This window comes from Centropristis striata, chromosome 17, assembly GCF_030273125.1.
Source record: "Centropristis striata isolate RG_2023a ecotype Rhode Island chromosome 17, C.striata_1.0, whole genome shotgun sequence".
Taxonomy (NCBI): domain Eukaryota; kingdom Metazoa; phylum Chordata; class Actinopteri; order Perciformes; family Serranidae; genus Centropristis; species Centropristis striata.
Window position 1 is genome coordinate 23,182,772 of NC_081533.1, and position 24,898 is coordinate 23,207,669.

Consider the following 24,898-nt stretch of genomic DNA (forward strand, 5'->3'; position numbering starts at 1 on the left):
AGATCGAAGAGAAATCAAGCGAGAAGAGGAGGGAAGAGGGAGAGAGAGACGGAGTGACGAATGGAGAGGAGGACAGAGGAGGAGGAGAGGGGAGGACAGAGAGAAGAAGAGGAGGAGGATGAAAGGAGAGCTGAGAGGTGAAGAGAGGGAGGGGGGAGATGTAGCAGTTGTTCATTAGTGAGGATGTGTAAGGGACTGGAGGACTGAGCGAGAGGAGAGACAGTGGAATGGTGAGTTTCATGGACACTGACTAATGAGGGGAGAGGAGGGAAGGAGGTGAGGGAAGAGGAGAGGAAGGGAGGGGAGGAGGTGGTAGGATTGAAAATGAGACTAGAGAGGGAGGAAGAGGAAGGGGTAGGAAGGAGAGGGGGGGCCTGGAGGTGAGCGAAGCAAAACTGCTTTACTGTATCACCGTAGGGGGAGGGTGGGGGGAGGGGAAGAATTTGCACGTACGCACACACACTGTTGAAATCCAAAGCGACATGAGAGGAAGACGGCAAGAGAGGGAGACAGGAAGGAGGAAGAGGAGAAGGAGGAGGGGTGAGGAAGGAGATGAAGAGGAAGAAGGAGCGGAGGGAGGCTGGAAAGACAGTAGAGGAGACGTCCCTGAAGAGAGAAAGTAGGGGGAGCAGAAACATTAAGGAGGGGAGGAAAGCTGGGGAGGCAAAGAAAGGAAATGGATGGAGAGAAAGAAGGGAGGCAGGGGGAGGAAAGGAGAGAGGAGGGGGCACAGACAGTGAGAGGATAGGAACGAGGGGGGGGGGGAATTAGGGCACATATTCAGGAGGTGGGAGGAAGAGGGAGAGGGGAGAGGAAGAAAGTGTGGGAGAAGGGGAAGAAAGGAGCAAAGAGGGAGATTAAATAAAGAAGTATAGGGTGAAGAGGAGGTGTAGAAAGGAGCCGGAATTACAGGACAGTGGGGGAATCATGGAGGAGATGAAGATAAGGTGGGAAAATGAGAGAACTGGGATGATGAACAGGAGGTGGGGGGAAGAAGAGGAGGTGAAGAGAGAATAGAGAGAGAAAAGGCTGGTGGAGTGTGTAACAGGCTGTTACATGTCAGCAGCAGGCACTTGTGAAAGAACAGCAGGTTATGTGTGTGTGTGTGTGTGTGTGTGTGTGTGTGTGTGTTATTGTAAGGGTTATTGTATTTATTGCCAGCATCAGGTGTGAGAAATCCTGCCACAGCTATCACTGAAACAATCCCTATTCTACTCACACACACTCATCCACCTGTGCACCCACACGTGTGCACACATGGAGGCACAAGGCATAACTCTTGGAATTGTTCGACATTTTAAATAAAAAAATAAACCAAGTGCATTGAGGCTGTTTATCTGAGTCATTGTCACAGTTCATGCACAAAGTCACGCACACTCTTGAAGACAGGCTCGCTCTCTAACACACACACATTTGGTTTAATTGTGCCCCACTCTCCTGCCCTTTTCTCCACCATGCATACATCAGTACAAGTCTGGACAGCCTGCCTCAGCACAGAGATGCACAGCTGACGAATCCCTCCGCCGACACACTGGCAAGTAGTCCCTAATTTATGGGATTTTGATAGATGGCAGATTAAGAGTCTATAACATTTACTGTTTCTAAAATATAACCGCGCCGTCTTTCTCTTTCCATTTAAACAAGATTAAGTGTGGATTATAGCTATAGTGTTAACAGCAGGTAGGTAGTTTTAAAGCTGCTTTTTTTTGCCAAAGCTTTTCAGTACGCCATGGTGCTAAATAAATCACTATAGCATGTCAAATTACATTTTAGCAACAAAATCTAAAATAAAGAGTAGGCTCTACTTAATAGTTCAACGGGACTACTTTTTGTCAATCCAAACGGCTGGTTGGGAGAGGCGAATACATTCGGGGCGGATGTCCACCTCACTTTTCCCCGGGTGTTGTCCGTCTCCCCGGCACACACTCACGGCTGCTACCATCTATCCAGTCAGTTCACTTCATTGTACTGACTGTGCCCATCAATTAGGCAAGAATTAAGCCGTTTTAGATGAAATAATTGCTTTTTGGGCGCTTCGAAGAGGATTACAAGCCGCGGCCAGAAGGCGCAGATAAGTTTTGAGTGCGGGAAAGCGGAGAGAAAGGAAACCCAGGTACGGTGTGACTGTTATCTCGACTTCCAACTATTAACGTTACTAATGTAACGCGAGGGTACTAGCCGCAAGCTAACTGGCTAACGTTAGCATCCCGACGACCAACTACGGGTGACTTCAGGTTGCACTTTGGAGAGGAGGGAAATGTGGCCTGATTTTTATTGTTCAGTCTCCAGAAATTACTTAGGACCATCCAAACTGTTCGCAGCTAAACGTCCCGAAAGAGACAGCCAAGTGGAGTTATAATAATCCGGGGAGCGAGTTTTTACTTGATGCCAGCAGTAGCAGACAGTAGTAGTAACAGCGTGGGGAAAACAAAAGGACTTCAAAGTCTGACATACAACACACATGACTGCTGAGGAAAGCTGTGAAAATATTAAGTTAGCTAGCAAACGTGGTTAACCCTCTGGAGTCCATCTATTTATTGAAAATACATATGTTTTATTTACAGTAATAACTTTATATATGATATGTAGACAAGCTGAGAAAGCCAGTTGAAAGTGCAACCATAGGAGTTTTCACAGTGTGCCATTTATGTGTCTAGACCATTTTTAAAATGTGAATTTTCTTTCTACAATGAAAACTATTACTATTTTTTAATTTATATGCAAATAGACTGTTTTGCAGTTTTATTATTTATTATTTTTTCTGCTGTTTTCGTGTGTATAAATGGTTAAGACATAGACACCTGTGTCTTTTGTTTGTATTTTTTGTAGCATTAAAATTAAAAATCTGACTGATAGCCAAGTTTGTGTCGAGAAACAGGAGCCATGCATGTGATGTAAGGACAGACTGAAAGATGCTAAATAGAGACAGAATGCATAGGAAGTTGACAAATTTGAACCAAACCCTCCTGGACTTAAGAGGTTTAAGATAAAGCACTGGTGTCATTGACCTCCTTTTATTTTTGTTTTAATAATGAATTAATACCTAATTTATAGAAAACCAAGGTTTAACAAATGACAAAATTACACTTAAAATGACACTATACTAATAATATAGCGTCGCATTAATTGAATTAAATAAAAATAAAAAACATAAGCTCAATCTAAACTTCCTCTTGAGATCCATTAGCACATTATTAGTCAAAAACGATGCATCAAAGAGGAGAATTGAACTAGACTACACATTTATTCATTCATGATACAGAACAAATGTAATATATATATATATATATATATATATATATATATATATATATATATATATATATTATAGACTCAAACCATGTTTGGCAGCGTGGATGTATGGTGTTCTGTTGCACAATATATAATCATGTCATATTTCAAATTAAAAATGAAAGTTAAGGAGAAAAAAGTTCCTTGTGGTAGTGAGGAGTAGTGAAAATGATCTACTGAGCGTAAGCAGGTAGTTGAGAAATACGTATAATACGTATTGCTACAAATAGACCCTGCCTAGTCGGGTTAGCAGTTATGTATGATTGTTTGAGCTCTTATCGCTCATAACAAGTCTGCCACAGATCTAGGCTATCGTGGCGGTGTTCGAGGCTACCAAAACCCCCTGAAACTCTCTCTGAAAGTGAACCGAAGCAGGATTAAACATTTCGTCCCCATCGTAGCTGTAGCTTTCTTAACATAAATCCATCGAGATATCACTAAAAAAAAGACAGCGGAGTTCCTGGGTTTAGATGATGTGAGTTTCCAGAGAAGTTAGAGGGGACAGCTGTTGTAGTCTTGGGGGGCCACCGGGAGCCGCGATAGACAAAGACCCCCAGAGAGCCTCAGACACTTGTATTGTCTACCGGAGTTTGGGAGATGTAAAGATAGCCCCTCACCCTCTGCAGAAGCATAACTGGTCATGTTTAATCCCGGGTGGATGCGAGAAATAAGTATATCTCGCCCGTCTGTTTTATAGCTCCGCGCCCAGTGCTTTGTTCTGGTCGCAGTTCAAGTTAGGAACAGCAGATGAAGTTGCTAATGCAGTTGGTGTAAGAAAGCAAATGTAAGATTCGGTGCACGTACTTGGTGTTTATACTGCGATCTGTGAGTGATATCGGTCTTTGTTTGTGTTCGCTTCTCGTTTGTAACCGCACTGTGTTTGTGTAAGAGGAGGGACTTTTGTTGGGTTACTTTCTGCTGTGTGGAGTTGTGTCCTGAGCTGACCGTCTAGTCTTTGTGCTGCTGCTGTGAGACTCACTGTCCCGGAGATACAGAGAGAGAGAAAACGAGGTTTGGCCACGTAATAATACAGCGCTGACTGTGGATGACACTTAAAATGAGAGTCCCCTCCATGCAGGAGGGCTCTCGTGTTATCCAGGACACGTTTTTTCAACGTTTTTTTTTTCAGATGCTGCCACTTGTCAGTGCTGATGGGTTTCCTTAGCATGTTTGAAGAGGCGTATGACTTCATTTACTTGAATTTTGTGGCGCATATGATTTCCTATTGTAAACAGGAAATGATTGTAGGCTAAAAATAGGACATCACATTTTGGACATTTTAATAGGAGAATTGAACAAGCAGAGAAAGAATACAGTCAGGCCAGAGCAAGTGAAACTTCACTTTTTTTCACAGACACAAAAATGTTAAATATTCATCATTTTCAGTATTGATGAATCTATCTAATCATTTTTCTTGATTAATCAGCTGTTCTACTAAATGTCAGAAAACAGTTAAAATGCCCACAATAACTTACATACACCCCAAGTCAGTCAGCTGGCCAATGTATTATTATATTAATATTGTGTTATCAGACTAGATATTGTCTTAGATTTTGGATAACATAATATGCCAAAAGTGTTGTTTTCCTGGTTTCAAAAGCAATGCCTGTAGTCGTATATCTAAATTACTGATGGTTTTATGTGTGAATATTTTGTGAAAGCACCAATTGTCAACCCTAATATGGTAAGGTACTTGGTCAAAAACATTATGATATTTGCCCATCGCCCAGTCAACCAACAGTTAAATAAGGCTGTAAGAAATTATTGATACACTTGAGTATCACAACATTATGTTTTGTGAAACTGTATCCATTCTCAAAACACTATGTATTTTTTAAAATATTAGTTTACGTGCAAAAATCATAAACAAAAGTTTTTCTACTCAGGTTTATGCATAAAACATTGTTTTCTTTATACTGGAACAGTTTTCTATTAAATAAAATCACCAAGTATCGCCTTGCTTATGGTATTGCAATATATTGAATTGTAACCCGTGTATCATCATACGAATCGTATTACCAGATCTTTGCCAATACACAGCCCTAAAGAAAAAAATTCAAATGTATTGAGTTTACTGTGATCAAAGACAATAATAATTCCAGCCGTAAAAAATCTTGCTTCTTTGAATTGTTTTGTACTGCTCCCAGAGCAATACTCTCATTTGATATGTGAGAATAGTGTGTTCTTAGTGCTGAAACTAACAATTATTTTGGTTATTGATTTATCTGCTGATTATTATTCCAATTAATCAGTGAATAGTTTGGTTTAAAACATGTCAGAAAATAAACAGCCAGGCCAATTTCCTAGACCCATCTTCATAAAAATGTTAAATAGAAAGTTAAGTAGCTGAAATAAGACATAATCAACATTTTTGAAAAGTGGAGTCCTTAGTGTCTAATTAATTAATTAATTTCAGTGATGAACCTGGCCAATCTGCTGGATCGATATGACTAATACTAAGTTGCAGCCATTTAATTGACCTTGTTAAGTGGATTGGACATTGGCCATAATGTGACATTCACATTAAATAAAGCTTCTTCGCCAGTGTCACTTTAATAATAATCATTTCTTCAGTTACAACTCAGAACTTAGTTTTAGTGCAACACTAAACCCTGACATCCTGTTACCTCACATAAAAATGACTCCACGCAGTGAAGAATACAGATTTTAAATGTGGAATAAGAGCGCACTGGTATGTGAGCGCAAGTTAAACAATGGTCTGGGGCACTAAATAGCCCTCTGTTCTGTTTGTGGGTGGTGCCCTCATAACAGGAGCATGTTCTTAATTAACTCTAGTCATAAAAGAAGACTGGAGTTCATCAGTTTGTGTGTGAATTGTGTGTTGAGGTGCTCCTATGGTCCAAACTTGGTGGAAGAGAATCAGAACTGGAGCCTAAATTCATTCCATTTTTTGTTCCAAGCTGTTGTTTGTCTTTTGTGACGTCTGTTGTTTACACAGTAAACACATTTTTTAAAAATGGCAGTTGGCAGTGCAGCATGGGCTGTGGTAAACCAATCAACGTACACTTACATGACGTCACGACTCATCGTCTGTTTAGACGTAAGAATGGGTTCCTCCGGTCCGAAAATGCCTAATGATGGTTAAGGAGAGATAACAGAAAGTTGTTGAGTGTGAATGAGCTCTCACACAGTCAACCAGTGTTTGGAAAATAAACTCAGCTCAAGGGAATATATTGGGATTGCCTCCAAGGTTGCAGCATAAGGTGGTGTTCTACTTTACAAGAGTGAATTAGGTTTTATAGGGTATCAAATGAAAACCAACCACAGCCAGCTCACTAATGAGAACAGACTTAAGTGATAGTTTTATTGGGGATTAAATCATACAATCGACAGAAATGGCATTTTGGTGAAGAACGGGGACATGTACGTGGTGGAATTTTATATCTAGGGTCTGTGTGTTCTGTTGCAGCCATGCCCTCAGTGATGGAGCGCTCGGGGGCCGGGGTCCTGTCCAGGAGCAGAGCCAAGACTGTAACCAACGGCAACAGCCAACCACACTCTGAAGAGGAGAGCAGCGATGAAGAGCATGCTCATGGTAGAGACACACACACACACACACACACATTAACCAAAGTATAATCTAGTGACATCACCTGAATTCAGTTCTCTGGTTAAGTTTGGGGGTAATTTAGCTACTCACTGTCTGTACTTGCAGTAGACATGCATTTCCATTGTACAGATACATCATGCATGCTGTTCTGATTGCATTCATTGCATTGCTGCAGTGCTCCTTCTGTGTCTGCACACTGCTCTCCTCTGTCCTCCCCTCCTTCCCTCCTCCACCCCTTCCCACACTCTTCTATCCTTGTTATCCGCTGCCCACATACATCTTTCCTCCCTCCATTCTCTCCTTCACCCGCTGACTTGCTGTTGATCTTCACTTTTAACCGTTATCTCACTACGCACACACACTAAAGCTATCCTGCTTGATCAAACAGTTTAACTTGAATGCTTTTGGAGCGTTCAACAGATTTCCCCTGTTGATGTAGTTCTGAGACTTTGAATCAAAAGCCATCATCCCCTACATTATTCCAACCCCCACTTTCGTCCTCGCCTCCTCCATGGCATTTCAGTCTTGCAGTCACCACCATCTTTTATTTTTCCAAATTTCTTGCCTCCTTTGATGCCCCTTCTTTCCTTCCATCCAATCATCTTTCTTCTTCACTCATCCCCTTCCTGTCTCCACCCATTTCTTACCATCTACTCCAGTTTCTATCATCCCCGTCTCCTCCCTTCCTGTCCTCTCTCCCTGTGGAAACAGTAATCTGTCTCTTCCTCCCCTTGGTCGGCTTCCCTGCCTCTCTCTCAGTTTCGCTTCACTCCTCGCCTTCTCCCCTCTTTACCACAGTACTAATTACTTAATGTCTGCCATCCGCCTTTGTATTTCCCTCTGTATTTCCCCATGTCTTTTTTTGTCTGTCTTTCTGTAACTGAAAGTGATGAACCTTCTCAAGATAAAAACATAATAAATAAAGGTTTTTATCACAATATATTTTCTTTCTAGTGAATTTGAATTGTTCTCTTATAAAAAGTCACTTTCTGGTATCTGAGTTAACTAAACTGTTCAGAAACCCAAATGTTTTAGAACAATTAGGTAAATGAAACAAGTGAGTTGTGAAACAGTCAGTAATTTCTTGTCTTTTAAAACCATTAGAACTACAATAGTTTCAATAGTTGATTAAAAGCAGTGTCCCTGTGTGTTTGCCACAGGCTGCTGACTTGAGGATTGTTTGCGCACTCAAACTCTACAAACTGATTACATATCCCCAGGGTTTAACTGTGTTTTTGATAGTGGAGGTGCCCCACCTTGTCAAACTAAAGAGCGCCTCCATTAAAGAACATTTTCGTAAAATGTAATATAAAAGCTCATTAAGCATCAGGGAATAATGAGTAATGGCACTACATTATACAGCAAGGGCAATATATTTGATTATGTCACAATTGAGTCCTGATGTGTGTGGGGTAAAAAACTCACTTTGGTGGGCCTTGCTTATCAACTCCTCTCACCCCACGATATACATTTCAGTGTGAAGGCATTTACACACTGGAGAAGTAAAGAATTACCAACGAACATGCGAAAAGCTCGCATGCAAATATTTAGCATCAAAACTATTCATAGCAGCAGTGATGCAAATTTGCGACAGTTGGCAACACACAAAGGTTAGAATAGATTCATAGGCAGAGAACCAACTACCAGGATCCTGTTCACACAAAAGCAGTCAGTTACTTGTGTTGCCGGAGCTACTGTAAGCTGTTTTATCGAGTTTCCTTTCAGTTAAATGTTCTGAGTTCCTTCTGGTTTACATGTACATGCATAGGGCTTTTATTGTGAAAGGTAAACAAGTTGAATAACAGGGCGGCAATTAATATGATGTTACGATGTGATGTCCTTGTGCAGCGTGATTGGTTGATGCCTTTACTTGGAAATATCAACCTCGTTCCAAAAATGAAAATGAAGTCAAAAGGCCATAAAACGGTAATCTGGTTGATACATTTTAATGGACTTATCAAAGCTGGAGCTCTCTTTTCGAGAACTTGTTAGCTATTTAGCCACAGTATGCTGTTTTACACCGATATTATGTCGCTTCAACATATTCAGATTTAATGTCTTTCTCACAAACCATGGGAATTCCACTGTCTCAGATTTAGTCAGCTGCAGCTATTGTTTTTAACTAGTCAGATATTAAATCGTTAATTTTAATTTGTATAAGCATCAGAACAGACTCTGTGTCATCAGATACGGAATACTATTGGACTCAGGTCACGATCATGCCCTAAAAACGACAATGATCGAGCCAGCTGATAGTATTTTGTCACGTCAAGTTACCTGTAAGAGAATGTGCTCTGCTCTCTAACAGCAATTGCTATTGCAGAGGCTGAGCTTTGATGGGGTAAACCAATACGGAAGCCTGTTAAGAGGGAAGAGCAGAAAAGATGATTATCATTGTTATTTATTTTGTCTCCGGCCTTCTTATGATCCAGTCTATCCAGCTCTGCAACTTCACATGAAATCTACAGGAATACCTCATCCTCTTCTATCTCCACAGCTCTACCTATCCTTCTGGGAAACAGAAACTCATATTGGTCTTCTCTCTCTCCACAGACAGCATGATCAGAGTGGGAGGAGACTACCAGGCTCAGATCCCAGAGTTCAAACCAGGTAAGCTGAAAGAGGAAAGCATTAGAGAAAAGGGAAATGACAGAGCTGAGTAAAAAGAACGATGAGTAGAGAGAGGGAGAAAGCCATGGCTGAGAAGGAGACATAGAGGTGAGGAGAAATGTGGAGGACATTGGAATGGAGGAAGGAGGGGAATGCAGATGATGAGAGAAATGAAGGTCAAACGGACAGTAACTGCCTTTCCCTCTCTCCAGGAAATGGAAGGGAAAATGTAGACACTTGCAGGTGTTGCAGAGGATGTCCTTGTTCAGTAATGGAAAATGCAAAAATGATGACATTTAACAAGAGAATGTTCTCCACACAGCTTGGTTAGACAGGTTCACACAGAACTATCTGTGGCATATTGAATGGCCTTAAATCGGTCATATAAAGGTAAAGTCTTCAAATAAAAAATGTGTTGAATAATTAGTATTACTAAAAACACCTAGCAGTAAAAGGTTCCTTTGAGTTGGGTGTCAAAGGGTTAGTTTTGCAATATTCGAACCCTTTATTTCAGTTATTATTCATGTTTCAGTAAATGATTTGCATTTAGTCAAATGTTTTTTTCTGACATTTCAGAATAGTCTTATCAATCTTTGTGAGAATAAAGATAGTAATTAAGCTGGTAGAAACAACCACCATAGAAGAAGTTGTCCCCAATGTCGGATTGCACCAGATGTGGGGAGAAGCAGGTAAACCAGCCTCTCGTTAAACATCTGGATTTTGGCAGAAGACAGGTGTTCAATTCCCAAAATGGCTGACACGCTGCCGTCTCCTCCTTGTTTTTCTTGTTAACAAAGAGGAAGTCAGTGATGGAGCCCAGGCAGAAGAAAACATGCAAAGGAGAGGAAGGACGAGAGTAAAAGTTACTATGAAGTTTAGACATTGAGAGAGAGAGAAAGAGGAAGCTTAAGCAGTGGAGGAGGAAGTTAAGAGTGAATCAAATATACAAAAATGATATATTTAAATGGGAAATGTGTTTACGTTATGTTAAAGCAATCAATGTTTGTTTTCATTACCAGACAGTCCAACGCGTTACAATGAGAAGGACCATAGGAGCATGTTGGTCTGGTGTCCCAACAGTCAGCTTTCAGATGCAATGTGTAAGACACGCACGCGCACACGCACACGCACACACACACGCACACGCACACACACACACACACACACACACACACACACACACACACACACACACACACACACACACACACACACACACACACACACACACACACACACACACACACACACAGTCACCTAACATGCTCTGGTGAAAGCTTAACAATGTGACCTTCGCTTTAATGGCTATATGCTGACTAGAGAATAGCAATTATAACTTTAATTCTCTCCTGTGCACTCATTTTCTCTCACTCTCTGTCTTCATCTCTTTCCCTCATTTTCTCGTCCACATCTTTCTTTCTCTCTTGTATTAATCTCTTGTTCTTCTCTTTTCTATACTTCCTCTACCTGATTTCCTCATCCTTTTTGTGATTTATTTTTTCCTTCTCTTTCTTGCCCTATATCATCGCTCTCTTTTGCTGTTGTTTTTTGTCTTTTCAACCCATTATTTTCTCTTTTCTTCTCAGTGGACGAGTACATCCTGATGGCTAAAGAGAAACATGGATACAACATGGAGCAGGTATGGCAGAATACATATTTACTTAAGCAAAGGATTATTTTTTACTTACTGAAATCTTTTCACTGCTCATCAGTGTTTCTCTCTTCTTACTAGTCTTTGTCCCTGCTTCCCTGACCTGGTATTTGTCTTGTCTGTTTTTTCAGTCTCTGGGCATGTTATTATGGCACAAACACGATGTGGAGCGCTCACTTGCAGACCTGGCCAACTTCACCCCCTTCCCAGACGAGTGGACAGTGGAGGATAAAGTGCTATTTGAGCAGGCCTTCAGCTTCCATGGAAAGAGCTTCCACCGCATCCAACAGATGGTGAGAGACTAGGAGAACAAAATCACACACACAATATTTATTACAGAATTTATTCATTTTCAAGATGTATAACTCAATGAATTGATTTCAATGTTTGTGTGCAGCTTCCAGACAAGCTGATCTCCAGCCTGGTGAAGTACTACTACAGCTGGAAGAAGACCAGGACCAGGACCTCCGTCATGGACCGACAAGCCAGGAGGCTGGTCAGCAAGAGAGAGAAAGATGACAGGTATGTGATGCCATAAATGTTTAATGATAACCTGAAGGGAGTGAGGCGGTGGGGGGGACGGACAGACGGAAGAATGAATATTGGAGGAAGGAAGGAAACATTGAGTTCTCAGAAAATTTCAGATCTGAGAAGTGACATTTACAAAGCTGCGCTGTTACATGACACTCAAAAAGCATTGTGGGAAACAATAGTGTCATGAATATGAATGAGATACTTTGTTATTATATGTTGTTACTTTCAATTGACATTCTCAAGCATTTTAAATATATTTTTGATGAAATCAGACTAGTGGCAGGAGACAAAGCTTCACCATGGGTGTTTAGTTACATTTTTCTTCTTCCTGTAGTAATGATGAGGTTGAGGAAGGAGACCCTGGCAGTGACAGTGACTTTGAGATTGACACCAAGAAAGAGGTGAGTGATATAAAACTTCAGAGTGTTTGATGACTGTGTGTGTACGCCTGCCAATGCAAACCATTTTTCGTGTTTTATTAGTCATTACTTGCCTGAAGAGATCAGTCGAGCCAAATCGATGCCTTCTCTATCCTTCAATTTCAACCTTATTTATTATACATAAAAGCAATACTGCCTTCTTGAATTGCTGTTCGAGTCAAAACAATCACTCTGAGAGAGGCCAATATTTGTGTGATCTCTCTACACACAGGCAGTGAAACAGAATCCAAACAACGCCAACTCTGACAAGGCAACCCCCAGTCGCTCAGGTCCGGTGAAGAAGGAAAATATTGGGGCTCAGTACCGCCACCACCCGCTCAGAGCCCGCCGTAGGCCACCCAAGGGCATGTACCTGGAGCAGGGAGACATCATGTCGGTGTCAGCCTCCCACGATGCCGGGGTGCTAACTATACGACAGCTGGACACACAGTTAGTGTCGCTCAAACGACAGGTATGTACCTGAAGCAAATTTTTTCACGTTGCACAACTACATACAAATTCAATGCAAAGACGTGTATTGAAATTTTTTAAAGTTATGCCAGAAATTTGCATACCGCTGTGTCTGTAAAAGCCCAGCGTTGAGAGATTCCTTCATAACACTGATCTGAACTCTGTTTGAAAAAAAAAAAAAAAATTGTAAAGTTCTCTGTAAAATCTATATTTTGGGTTCCTTTTTCTGATGACACAAGTTTGGGTTTTATAAAATGTTAAAAAAATTAATTATAATTTAATTATAATTTTGAAGAAAATAAACAGTATTTTAATGTATCTATCACTTTGTGTCTGCCAGTAATGGTGAAAATTAAACACCTCCTCCAGAGAAACAACATATTAATAAATTGTCACCTTTTTATGTGACAAATGCAATGAATTTAGTCTCAGTGAGGGGTTGCTTTGTTTTTGTTTTTTTACTGTTCGTATTAAACATTTTTACAAGCAGGTTCCAACAATAGAGAATGAAGAATGTGACCGTATACTTTTGCTGCAAGTTTAAAGTAACAAAAACTCCTCTTCCACCTCTCTTTCTTCCCTCCACTTGTTCTCTCAGGTCCAGTCTATTAAACAGAACAACAGTAGTTTGAAACATGGCTTAACTGAAGGCGTTGATACTTTCAAACCTGCTGAGGTAAAACTCTTTTTATACAGTGTTGTATTTTGTACTCCTTTCATTCAATACTGTCCCTCCTTTGCATCCTTCATCCACCCCTTTTTGATTATGTGTTTCCTAACCATACTCACTTTCCCTCATGTTCTCACTGTGCCCTTCCCCAACTCCCTCCAGAAATTATTTCACCCCTTGTGGGACTGAGCTTAGTCTTAATCTGCCCTTTTCTCTCTTGCTGTCATTTTCACCCCTCTCTCCTCCCCCTGTCTTTCATACCACCCACCTTCCTCACACTCTAATCCCCCCCTCCTCTCTTTCTCTCAGCCTGCCCCTAAGATGAACTCTCGTTGGACCACAGAGGAGCAGCTCCTGGCTGTGCAGGGTGAGTAAAGGCTGCATCATCATCGTCCTTTTCTCTTGCAGAGTCACCTCATGTTGCCAGTACTCCTCACCAAACCTCACATTCATAGTATGGCTGTCAACTAATATTCTACACTCAAATATATATTTGAAAGACATTAAAACATGCAAATTAATATTAGATGGTGGAAAAAAAATTGTGTTTGTCTGCCTTGCGTCTTCCCGTGCACCAAAGAGTAAGTTCTACCTGAAAACTTGAAACTCTCTGCTCTTAGCAACAGGTGCTGAGGTTTGCACAACAAGTGGATTGGTGTGCATGTCAGTCACACTTAGGCAAGCAGAAATGAATGGCGGAGATCCACAGATAATCAATTAAAGAGACAGTTGTCTTGTTGAGGGGTGTTCCTCAAGGACGGAAGTTTCATGGCTGATGAGGACACAGCTCTGCATGCCAGAGCATCAAGCTGCATAAATTGGTGTGAAGTTCGGAAAGACTGAATTAGACGCATTGAGTTGTAATAAGTAAGCAGCTTTAGTCAGTGTGCCTTTTAAGCAAAGTTTAACCTCCATCAGCTGCAGCTGTGTAGAAAAGAAAGCAGCAGAAGTTGAAAGACATGAATGTGTGAATATAATGTGAGTGAAGCAGGACAGAGCTGGGAAAGAGCAGGTGCACTCAGCCAGCTGACCTCAGATGAAGGTTAACAGGAAACACACATCAACAAGCCTGTTCACACTTCATTTACTCTGCCTGTCTCCTTTTACACACACCTGTGCTTTCTCTGACGGAGAAAGGAAGCACACTGTTTTCTAGCCTTTTGATGGCAGTGAATTGTTTGTGAGTGATGCGTAGACACGTCATTGATGTTTTTCTTCCATCTCCTCTCCAGCTATCCGTCGCTATGGTAAAGACTTTGCAGCCATCGCTGAGGTGATCGGGACCAAAACACCAGCTCAGGTGAGCTTCCCCTTTCTCAGATCTTGTGAAGATCTTCTGCCTCATCTCTTATTCTGACCTCAGTCCAACCCTCCATCCATCCAGCACTTTACTCTCTGTGAGCTGCCTCAGTTTTTCATCTCCTCTCCAATTCCTTCCTCATCCCTCTGTCTAGATAAGCACTTTTCTTTATAGGATAACTATAATCTCCATGATCCCTCCTGTCAATTGCCTTCTGACCTCCATTCTCCACCGCTGTGTCCTTGAATGCAACGCAACTTTCTTCCCTTCTTCAGTTCTTCTCTAACTCTCCATCTCTGCCCATTTGTTCAGGTGAGTTCGTTCTTCGTGAGCTACCGGCGCAGGTTCAACCTGGACGAGGTGCTGAGAGAGTGGGCTGCCGAGCAGGTGGCCACCAGCCGAGACCAGAGAGACCCCAGGAGGAGCAGCGAGGACATGGCAGCAGCTGCAGACGGAGCTGCCGAGGAGGATGAGGTGAGATGGGACCAAAGATACACATGATATACAGAACTCCATCAGCTATTCATAGTTGTCAAGTTCTCAACTGTATGCCACATGATGATGTTGATTTTCTAATTTAAATCAATATAAAATGCTGTACAGTTCCTTTATTCTAATTTATGTTCTATTTATAGTCATTCAGGGGGAACATTTATCTATAACTGATTTGGGGGCTTGTATAGCATTTTTTAAAACTGGAATAAAAATAAAATAGAAACAAATTTTTATGTGGAATGTGCAACAATCACCGCTCTGCAAATGTACCCAGAGAGCTACTTCCTCATACATAAAACTTAATTAAATAATATTCATTCAATATTTGTTATCCATTATACAATGGATTGTAGCATCCTTCCAGACTCCTTTTGACAAAAACAGTAATCTTACCCCGGCGATCAGGGGAGTTGTCGGTCTACTGCTACCTCGATAAGTTAGTTACTACAAAAATAACTCTTAAAGAGTTAAAACTATAGACTGGCATACTGAAGATAGGTTGGGTGACTTGGAGGAGGGCTAATGAGTTTCTTTAGTTGCTTTACTTGCCATGCAGAACAGAATGCCCCACATCATGACATCATAGAGCCTTAGGTTGAGCCTGCATCATAAACAAAACTTCATGCTGAATCACAGTCCATGTGTCAGCTTAAATTGGTATTGGTGCTGTTGGTGACTGAAGTGGATTTAATGAGTGAAATTCAACCATCATAGCTTGTGAGTGTGTTGAACAGAAGGAGCAGGTGGTTGTAATATTAGGATGAATGTGTCTCCTCTTCGTCATAGAGCAAATATGACATCTGGGCCTTTTTACTTTCCCCTCTTTTTCCTTTTAACTCTCTCCACCTCCTCTCTCTTGTTTGCCTTTCTTCTTACCTCACTTCATCTTGTTGTGTCCATTGTTTGTCCTCCTCCTCACCTCCATCTCTGCCTCCTCCCTCCCCTCAGGTCAAAATGGAGGACTCCCCCTCGGATGCCGCCGGCGGCTCCTCTCCTCCCTCCTCCACACAGACCCCCTCCTCCCTTTCCCAGCCTCCTCCACTGCTGCGCCCTGCACCTCCCTCAGCTCCACCCAGCCTCCTGCGTCAGCCTCCTCCTCTGCAGACTCGCCCGCTCCAGAACCGAGCGCCCCACAACCACCCTCCACCTCCGCTCATCCGGCCCGCGGTCACCACCTCGTCCTCCTCCAGCGGGGGCTCCAGCCTCAGGGCTTCTCCTCCTAGCTCGTCCTCCGCTGTAGGGCAGGTCCCTCCATCGCTGGTCGGGCTCAAAGTGGAGCAGCCGAACTCGCACTGATACACACAGACACACACATACACACACATATGACAACAGGTATAGCAACACACAAATTAGCATGCAGACAAACACGATGCTTTCTCTTTCTCCAGAGAAAATTCCATCACCCTGTAACTCCATCACTCCTCACCTGGGACCATCACACATCACATGACCACATGACTCGTCCAACACGCTCAGGTCCCTAAGGTGACATCACAGCTCTTAGAATGCAGGAGGAGTGTGAGGACCCCCCCGCAGGTCCACTTAGTAAGGCAGCGGCCTGAAGCCCCTTTACTGTACTAACAAACACCTACCTCCAGACCATCGTTCTCTAGCGCAAACACACACACAAACACACACACACACACACACACACACACACACACACAACAAGCAAGGAACTTGAAAACGAACACTACCTACACATACCTCCCTGAACAACACAAAAAGAGACACTGGATCGTCAAGCTGTTGAAGAAAAGCCATGACCACAGGGAGCGAAACCCACCTGCCCGTTTCCATGGTAACTGCTGAACATCTGGATTGCGGAGGAGTGTGGTTGAACACACACACACACACACACACACACACACACACACACACACACACACACACACACACACACACACACACACACACACACACACACACACACACACACACACACACACACACACACACACACACACACACACACACACACACACACACACACACACACACACACACACACACACACACACACACACACACACACACACACACACACACACACTATATAAATATATATGTCTATACTGTAGATTCCACTGGGCAGGTATCAATTCATCCAAACAACCTTCAGGAAAATCAAATGATGAATAATCGGATGTGTGGAAATGATGTGAAAAAACAGCCTTTTCCTATCCAGCTTTGCTTTTGAACTCCGGAGTGAAAAAGGTACTTTTGCAAAGAAACCGGGGCATTGTACTCAAAGCTGTGCTGTGAGTTTACTTTGACGGCTTTTAGTATTCAAAGCTGTTGATTCAAAAATGGAAAAAAAGAAGAGCATGAGATTATGTCTCCCTCTTCTCTCATAGCCATGTATTACTAGTATTAACTGGAGTGATGTTTTCCCTTTTTTTTTTGACTAGACTATTAAAGTGAGCCCTAGGTAGGCAGTTAGATATTGTAAGTAGTTTAGATAGTGCATACTTTATTATTACGATGATTATTGACTGAGCACTAAGGAGAAAAAGAGACCAGAGACTGGATTTCATCTCACATTAAAGAAGCCACAGCTTGTTTTTCACTGGCTCGGTGATGAAGTCTCACTGCTTACTGTCTACTACTTTGGAGGAATATTTTCAGTCAGCCGCTGACACTGGCCACCATGGAGAGCAACTGAACAAAACATGAGCCTCTGCGGAAATATGATTTTTAAAGCAGGTTTAGATAGTGAAGGGGAAACCTGACCTTTCCTGACCGTACACTGAAGAATAAAACGTTATGCCAAAGTCTGCTATTGCTTTAAAAGCTCATCGGCCCACAGATTTCCAAAGTCTGCAAATAATTTGACATTTTTACCATGTTTGCTTGCTTTCTACATGTTAGACAAAAAAAAGTAGTAAAACAAAGCTGTTGAAGGTATAATTTGGCATTTTGTGTAATGCACATATTTGCTTTTTTGCTGAGATTTAGTAGATTGATACCACACTCAGGTGTCTGTATGGTAAACCTGAAGCTCTTACCAGCAGCTGGCTAATGTAGCTTAGCATAAAGACAAGAAAAAGGAAAAGGGTTAGCCTTTCTCCATCCAAAGGTGACAAATCCACCAACGAGCACTGCTTATATCTTGTTTGTTAAATCCTTACAAAAGTGTAAAACATGTTTTCAGACAATGTCTTGGTTGGGACAAGTTACTTCCTGGAGTGCCATAAAGCAGCAACTAGTAAATTTACAATTTGTTTTCTATACAGATTTTAAAAAAAATGTGATACATGTACATTAGTGAGCTTTAGAAGTGCTTTTTTGTTACCTTTGGACTGAGCCAGGGCAGCAGTTTGCCCATTTCTAGTTTTTATGCTAAGCTAAAACTGGGTAAAACTGGCTGATATTGACTGTACAGACATTAGACCAAAATGTAAATTTTATGTATTGATCTATCTATAGGACAGCAAAACGTGCCACGGTTGATTGAGATGATTCATTCCAATGTTTTGTTAAAATGTAATCGAAAGGATGAAAAGCCCTCTTAGTTGAATAAAGTTAGTTTCACTGGTAGCTTAAAGGTTTAAAGTCCTGTGTTGAAACAGAAATGGGTGCAAGAGGTCAAAGGGCATCTAAAGGAAGTTTCTGCTGTAACGTCAGCCAGTTGTAGTTTCGGCTGTCAGTGAATGCTGCTTCTTGCTTCTCAGTCCTCAGTTTTCTGCCTCGAAGTGTTCCTCTAATTCTTAACTCACTGTTTGTTTTTGGGGCTCGTGGTGATAACCTCATGAACAAATGACTGAATGATATTCTATGTGGGTACTCATTTAATTTCTTCTGAATGTCATCTGCCAAACAGTCATGCTGAATCTGTCCTCATAGCCTCATCGTCTGTGTATCACTGCCTTTCAAGCAGATCTGGGATCACAAATCATGTACACACCTTTCTTTAAACTGTGTTCAGTGCTTCTCCACTAATTCAGGCCTTTGGTGTTCACTTTAACGCGGCACAGAGCAGGAATCAAAGCGGCCCATCACAACGTTTGGCTTTAAAGTAGCTTGCCTTTTGACTTTGCTTGGACTTTGTTTTCTTCCTCCAAAAACTGCTTGTGTGTACTGTATGTGAGAAGTTGTTTACATTGTGGAAACTGAACTGTTTGTGTTTGAGAAATGTTTTTTTTTTTTAGAATAAAGAAAAGACCAAATAATAATGAGTGGTTTATCCACACACCTTGGGATTTTTAGTGAACAGAAAAAACACCTACAAGCTTATTGTGAGTTTCATCTGCACATCTTATTTTTAAAGGCCAAGTCTTGTCAAAACACCATCTGTTGACTCCCAACAGGTTCAGCCACCTGCAGCTCCCACATTCCTGATTAGGGCTGGTGACACTGAGTTGGGCTTTACCTGTGTACATAGCCTACTGGCATCCAAAAACATGAACAAGTCATGATTGAAATGCCTTCTATTCACATAAACACACATAGCAAGAGACATCCTTCACCTGTATGAACAATGCTGCAGAATAGGCTACCGCAGTGTTGTTGAGTCTGATGGCACTATCAACACTAACAGCAGAGACTCCAAGTGGGAAACACGTTTTCTCCTGAAACAATCTACCAGGAAATATGCCAAACCATTAGAGCACACAACAGGTAAGTCCACATAACAAAGTTGGCAGCTGCCTCTGGCCCAAAACACCAACAATATTGGTAATAAGATAAATAGCACATTAGCTGTGAATTTGCATGGCTTATAAAGTAAAATCAAGATGGATCCTGCCCTGTGATCTGATTTTCTGTAAATCTAGTTTTAAAACCTTTATCTTAGTTTATATTGAACTTAATCTTGGACTAGTCTTAATTTCAGTTGTTTCTACTCTGAATGTGGAGCTGACAGGGTACAAACAAGGCAAAAGTAGCTGGGAGTCACCAGGGACTCTTAACATGTCTTTTTCCCCAAAGTTAAGTAACATGTATAACTTATCTCTTTGTTTTGTTAAGCTTTATTGGTGGTGGGAGAGCTACAGAGTGAAATGGGGAGACAGAGGGGAAGACATGCAGAAAAGGGCTCAGTCAGATTCAAACCCAGGGCGGCTGCTTGCAAGGACTCAGCCTCTGTGGTATGCGCTCTACCAGGTGTGCCACTGGATGCCCCTACTTTTTTAATATTAATATTATTGCTGCTGCTCTTATAAAGTCTTTGTTTCATTCAGTATGCACACAATCGGGATGAACTTCATCATAAGATTTAGCTTTGAACCCTCTTGTTCATATGTGCTGCAGAGCATTGTGGGTCAGAAAAGCCTGCAAAACATTTAGGCCAGATGCATGTTATTTTTGCCATATTGCATTTGGCTCTATGTAATTAGATTCTTTTTCTGGCATTCTTTATAGTATGGTAGTATGGGTATTGGAACACACCCTTTTGACTTTGACATAGTAGGAAAAGCATAAGTGTAAATCATAAAATGTTCCATTTAGCTGCTTTGATTTCAGCTTCCTGGTATCAAACATGCTGCCACTCTCACTGGAGCCATCATTAGCTTTACACATTGGAACCTGAGAAGATTCACTTTTTTATGGAAATACTGTGAGTGACATGTATTATCTTCATTATGCGCAATAGGAAAAACATTTTCAATGTTTTATATTACATAGAAAACATTTTATTTTAAAAATACAAAATTACTCCAAAGTATATTTTTACATATTACATTAGATTTTTTCTAGCCGTGTCACATACCAACAATTTACTCAAAACTACTTTGAATGACTTCTGCCAATCCTTTTTTTTTTATTAATGGTTCACAATGAAATCATATGGGTATATTATGCATTTCCTCAATGCTTAGAGTCCTGTGAATATTCCAGTTTCTGAGTTTTGTGTCCTTGATGTTCATAAATGTCACAGGGGTAGAAGAAAGAATATAAGTCAAAATTGTGGGAAAATGTGTTACTTAAGAGCTAAAGTCAACTCAATATTTGTCAGATTCACAATTGGGCTTGAAAGAAAGCCAAGAATGTCCCCTTTTAAAATGATATCAAACAATACTATGAAACATTGAAAAATGTCCTGACCATGAGCCTAAACCAGGATTTGTACCAGTGTCTAAATTGGCAGTTTACTTTTGGGGGTTCACTTCATGAGCTGGTTACTGTGACTCAGCTGCCACTCAAGAATGTCTATCATACCAAAATATAATTTACAGACATGGACTTATAATTATTAATTATTATGAAGTACCGACAAATGAAATGGACCTATTTGCCTTTATGCTGTATAACTATCACAATTACCCTACACACAAAATGCTGTATGAAATGTGAGATGACAAGTATGAACAACAAACAAACAAACATATACTTACATGCAAAAATGTAACTGGTGCAACAGTTCTTTGATCCTCAGATTCTTCTCGCCCACCTGAAAGTGACCCAGTTGTAATTTCCACAGACTTACACACCTGCACAGGAAACAGTTAGCGCCCCCTCCTGCTAACGTGCTGCATCACCTTGAGGACAACTTCCAATCACAAATTTGAAGCCCATGTGGATCAGAAGTGCTTGAGGTGTTCATAAAAATGGAAATTTGAACATCAACAACTCCATGAAACTGCTGTCGATGACCATGTGATATGACTGAGAGCTTCAGCTACTAAATGGCTGTTGAGAACGTCCTGGAAAGATACGATCTGACATTTATCTGGCTTTTTCGCATAATGGAGTTCAGAGGCAGGCTATCATTATATCATTGTTTTTATTACTATCATTGTAATTTTTCATCATTTTGTCTTTGCACAAAAAAAACAAACAAATAATACATTTTTCAGGAGTTGATCACCCCTCCCAACCCCAAACCCACCACTACAGTTACAGTTTGCTCAAAACACATTTAAAATCAATGTAAATTACAGCAATGTAAAACAAAATAATGTAAAATAAAATCAACCCTGAAAGAGATAATATAACAGCAACAGCCAGAATAATAATTAGAATCCAATACCCAGCACCTTAATACAATGATCAACTTTTAAAAGAAAAATCTGACGTATTAAAAACTGAAAGAAAAATAATAAAAAACGACAGTGTGTCATTGTGAGAGAAAGAAAGAAAGAAAAAAAAAAAGTTAGGTACAACCAGCCGACGGGACCCAGCATCGTTCCCATCGCCCCCCTTTCTCTAACCCCTGTGTGTGTGTGTGTGTGTGTGTCTGTGTATGTTTGTGTGTGTTTTCTTCTGCTTCGACAAACTGGAGCATCAAGCAAAGTGAGAGAAAGGAAGTGACGTCTTCTGGTTTGTGGTTTTGAATGTGAACATGTGCTCTGATATGAGAACATCTGTCTCTCTGCTTCAAGCCATTCTGGACCGCTAAGGCCTTTTAAAGAACAGACGGATGAAAGAAAGAAAAAAAAGGCCAAAAATGAGCGAGCAGTAGTCGTCACCACCACCATCAACATCATCATTAAATACACCGATAACTGCTGTCTGCACTTGGAGGGGGGGGTTGTGTTTAATGCGATACACTATGAGCTGTGTTAAATGTGTGTGTTAAAAGGTGCACTACACTGAAAAAGGCAGCAATGATATGATCCGACGTGACCCTTCACACCCCGTCCACCCCCCCTCTGAATCTGTACAAACCCAAAATTTTCAACGACACAAAAATATATTATCAAATCAAAAGAAGAAAATAATTCACCATTCGTCATCGATTCTTTTTTGTTTTGTTTTTTTTCTCCAGTGATCTTTTATAATACACTCACACACACACATACTGTTAATTACATACTCCAAAGACACCTTTTTTGTGTGTTTGCTCTTTGGGAACACGTGTAGCAGAGAGCGCATGAGGTGATGTGAGGGAAGAAACGGAGACAAGAAATGTGTCGGTTCAGGGTTGACATTCTGGATATGAAGGCGTGATGCCAACCAAAGTGATACCAACATTAAAAAAGAAAAAAAATACAAATAAATCATTCGAGCATTTATGTGCTGACAACAAAAACAAACCCCCAAATTTAAACTCTACAAAGAAAGGCAACATAAAATCCATCAATGACCCCGTCCTCGAACTGTTCTTCCCTCCCCAGTTTCCCATATGCCCCTCTTTTCCAGTGCACAACTCTTTTTAAAAGCCATAAAAGAAGAAACTAAATAAAAAAAATTCATAAAGTACGGACTTGAAGCCATCTTGAAGCCAGTACAATCGTCATCAAGTCTAATTGAATTCATCGGGACTGATGAGAGAAATCAAAAATGAGGAAGAAAAAAAGGGAGTGAAGAGGTGAAAAGATGGATGTGTTTGTGCTGAGTTCAGGTTGAAATAAGAGGGAGAGTGTGTGTGTGTGTGTGTGTGTGTGTGTGAGTGGAAGAGGGAGGTGGTGAAGGATGGATCAGGTGGATTTTTAAAAGTTCATTTTTGGGCCGGGAGGGGAGGTTTGGGTGGACAGCTGGAGGGTGGAGAAGGTCCTTTAACCCAGCAGAGGGTTCTTCCAACTAAAGTCCATCTGTGTGTGTGTGTGTGTGTGTGTGTGTGTGTGTGTGTGTGTGCGTGCGTGCGTGTGCGTGTGTGTGTGTGCGTGTGCATGTATGGATGTGTGTGAGTGTGTTAGTGAGTGTGAGAGATGGAGAGATATTGGGCTTCAGCAATCAAAGACCTGGCTCAGTTGGAGTCCATTCAGTTTTGGAGGAGAATCACAACAAATTCAATCAAAACTCCTTTTTCAGCAAAATAAGGCTCCGAACTTTCTGTCAATCATCACCACTTGTTCCGGATTCAGACAGTTTTTTTCAGGAATTCCTCCACACTCTTTGTCCTCTGTCCAACCCCCCATTTTTACCTGGTTTCCCTCCTACCCAAAAAGACCTGGCAGCAGAACCGTGCAGAAAAACTGAATAAATAGCAGGAAGAAGTGACAGGAGTGGTCAAAGTGTGACTACTAAAAAACAGAGAGAGCAGATCGGACATGCAGAAGAGTGGAACGTCTAAGTAGAACGTGACAAAAAAAACCCCAGCAGGGAAGAGAGAAGACCTCGGTCTATAAGTACTTCACAACTCAGAGCCAATTAGCTCGGAGTTTCTAATGGCAGGGCCTTGTGAACTTAAGGAACAAAACTTCTAGAAAAGAAACGTTTTCTAGTCTCAGAGAACCAATAGCCCTACTTCAGACCTTTGTCCAGATAACAATCATGTTATTTTTAAAGTGATCCCGCCCTTTAGCTTACCTCCTGACCTCCACCCTGCTTACAGCATCATCTTCATCCTCACTATCACCCTCCCACCTCCTCCTCCACCCTTTAATCTCATCTCTCCTCGCTGCTCCTCCGCACTCACAGTTTGAGCTCGTTGGCAATCTTTGAGGCAATGTTCTTGAAGGCGATGGACGTGCCTGAGATCCGTTTGAAGCGCACGCCATTGAGGGAGAGTCGCGGCAGCTTGCACACCTCCATCTCCCACTGGACGAAGTCGTCGCGTGCCGGGTTGCCCGACACGCACAGCAGCATGTAGCGCTCGCGCAGCTCGTACTCGCAGCTGTTGGAGTCGAGCACCTTGCGGATCTCGCGCATCATCTCCATGGGCTCCATGGACGAGGTGGTCTTCATGGACCAGGTGAAGCGAAGCGAGCGCGGCTTGGCGGAGTCCTTCTGGCTGCCGATGGCTGGAGGGGTGCCGGTGCCACCTGCGGGGGAAGGAGAGAAAGAAAGAGTGAGAGGAGAGTAATAAAGACACAAGCAGGAGGAACAACTGATGGGTAAGATACAAATAACAACGGATGATAAAAGACAGGGACCGCACAGATGGAATAGAGGCAGAGTGGACAGATGTGAGGGGCCACAAGTTATCAGAGTATGTGACAAAACAAAGGAACAGAAGGAAAGAGAGCAGAAAGCAAGCAAGGATAGTAAAACAAGTGTT

At 41.6% G+C, this 24,898-nt stretch overlaps 2 protein-coding genes across 8 annotated transcripts in view; one reads left to right on the top strand and one right to left on the bottom strand.

The window, feature by feature from the left end:
- Positions 1-1,844: 1,844 nt before the first annotated feature.
- rcor2 (REST corepressor 2) lies at positions 1,845-16,902 on the top strand. Its single transcript, XM_059354930.1, has 14 exons — positions 1,845-2,113; positions 6,722-6,847; positions 9,416-9,472; positions 10,492-10,572; positions 11,059-11,111; positions 11,255-11,416; positions 11,521-11,645; positions 11,992-12,058; positions 12,309-12,548; positions 13,146-13,223; positions 13,527-13,584; positions 14,450-14,517; positions 14,830-14,991; positions 15,961-16,902. Exons 2-14 carry the CDS (start codon positions 6,724-6,726, stop codon positions 16,306-16,308), a joined length of 1,623 nt encoding a protein of 540 aa, XP_059210913.1. The 5' UTR covers positions 1,845-2,113; positions 6,722-6,723; the 3' UTR covers positions 16,309-16,902.
- A 5,514-nt stretch (positions 16,903-22,416) lies between these two features.
- mark2b (MAP/microtubule affinity-regulating kinase 2b) overlaps positions 22,417-24,898 on the bottom strand; it is a 60,690-nt gene continuing 58,208 nt past the window's right edge. For all 7 annotated transcript variants that reach the window (XM_059355607.1, XM_059355606.1, XM_059355605.1 and 4 more), the window contains one exon: positions 22,417-24,662. In XM_059355607.1, the coding sequence (XP_059211590.1) occupies positions 24,313-24,662 (350 nt within the window). In that variant the 3' untranslated portion in view covers positions 22,417-24,312. The remainder of the gene's footprint in view (positions 24,663-24,898) is intronic.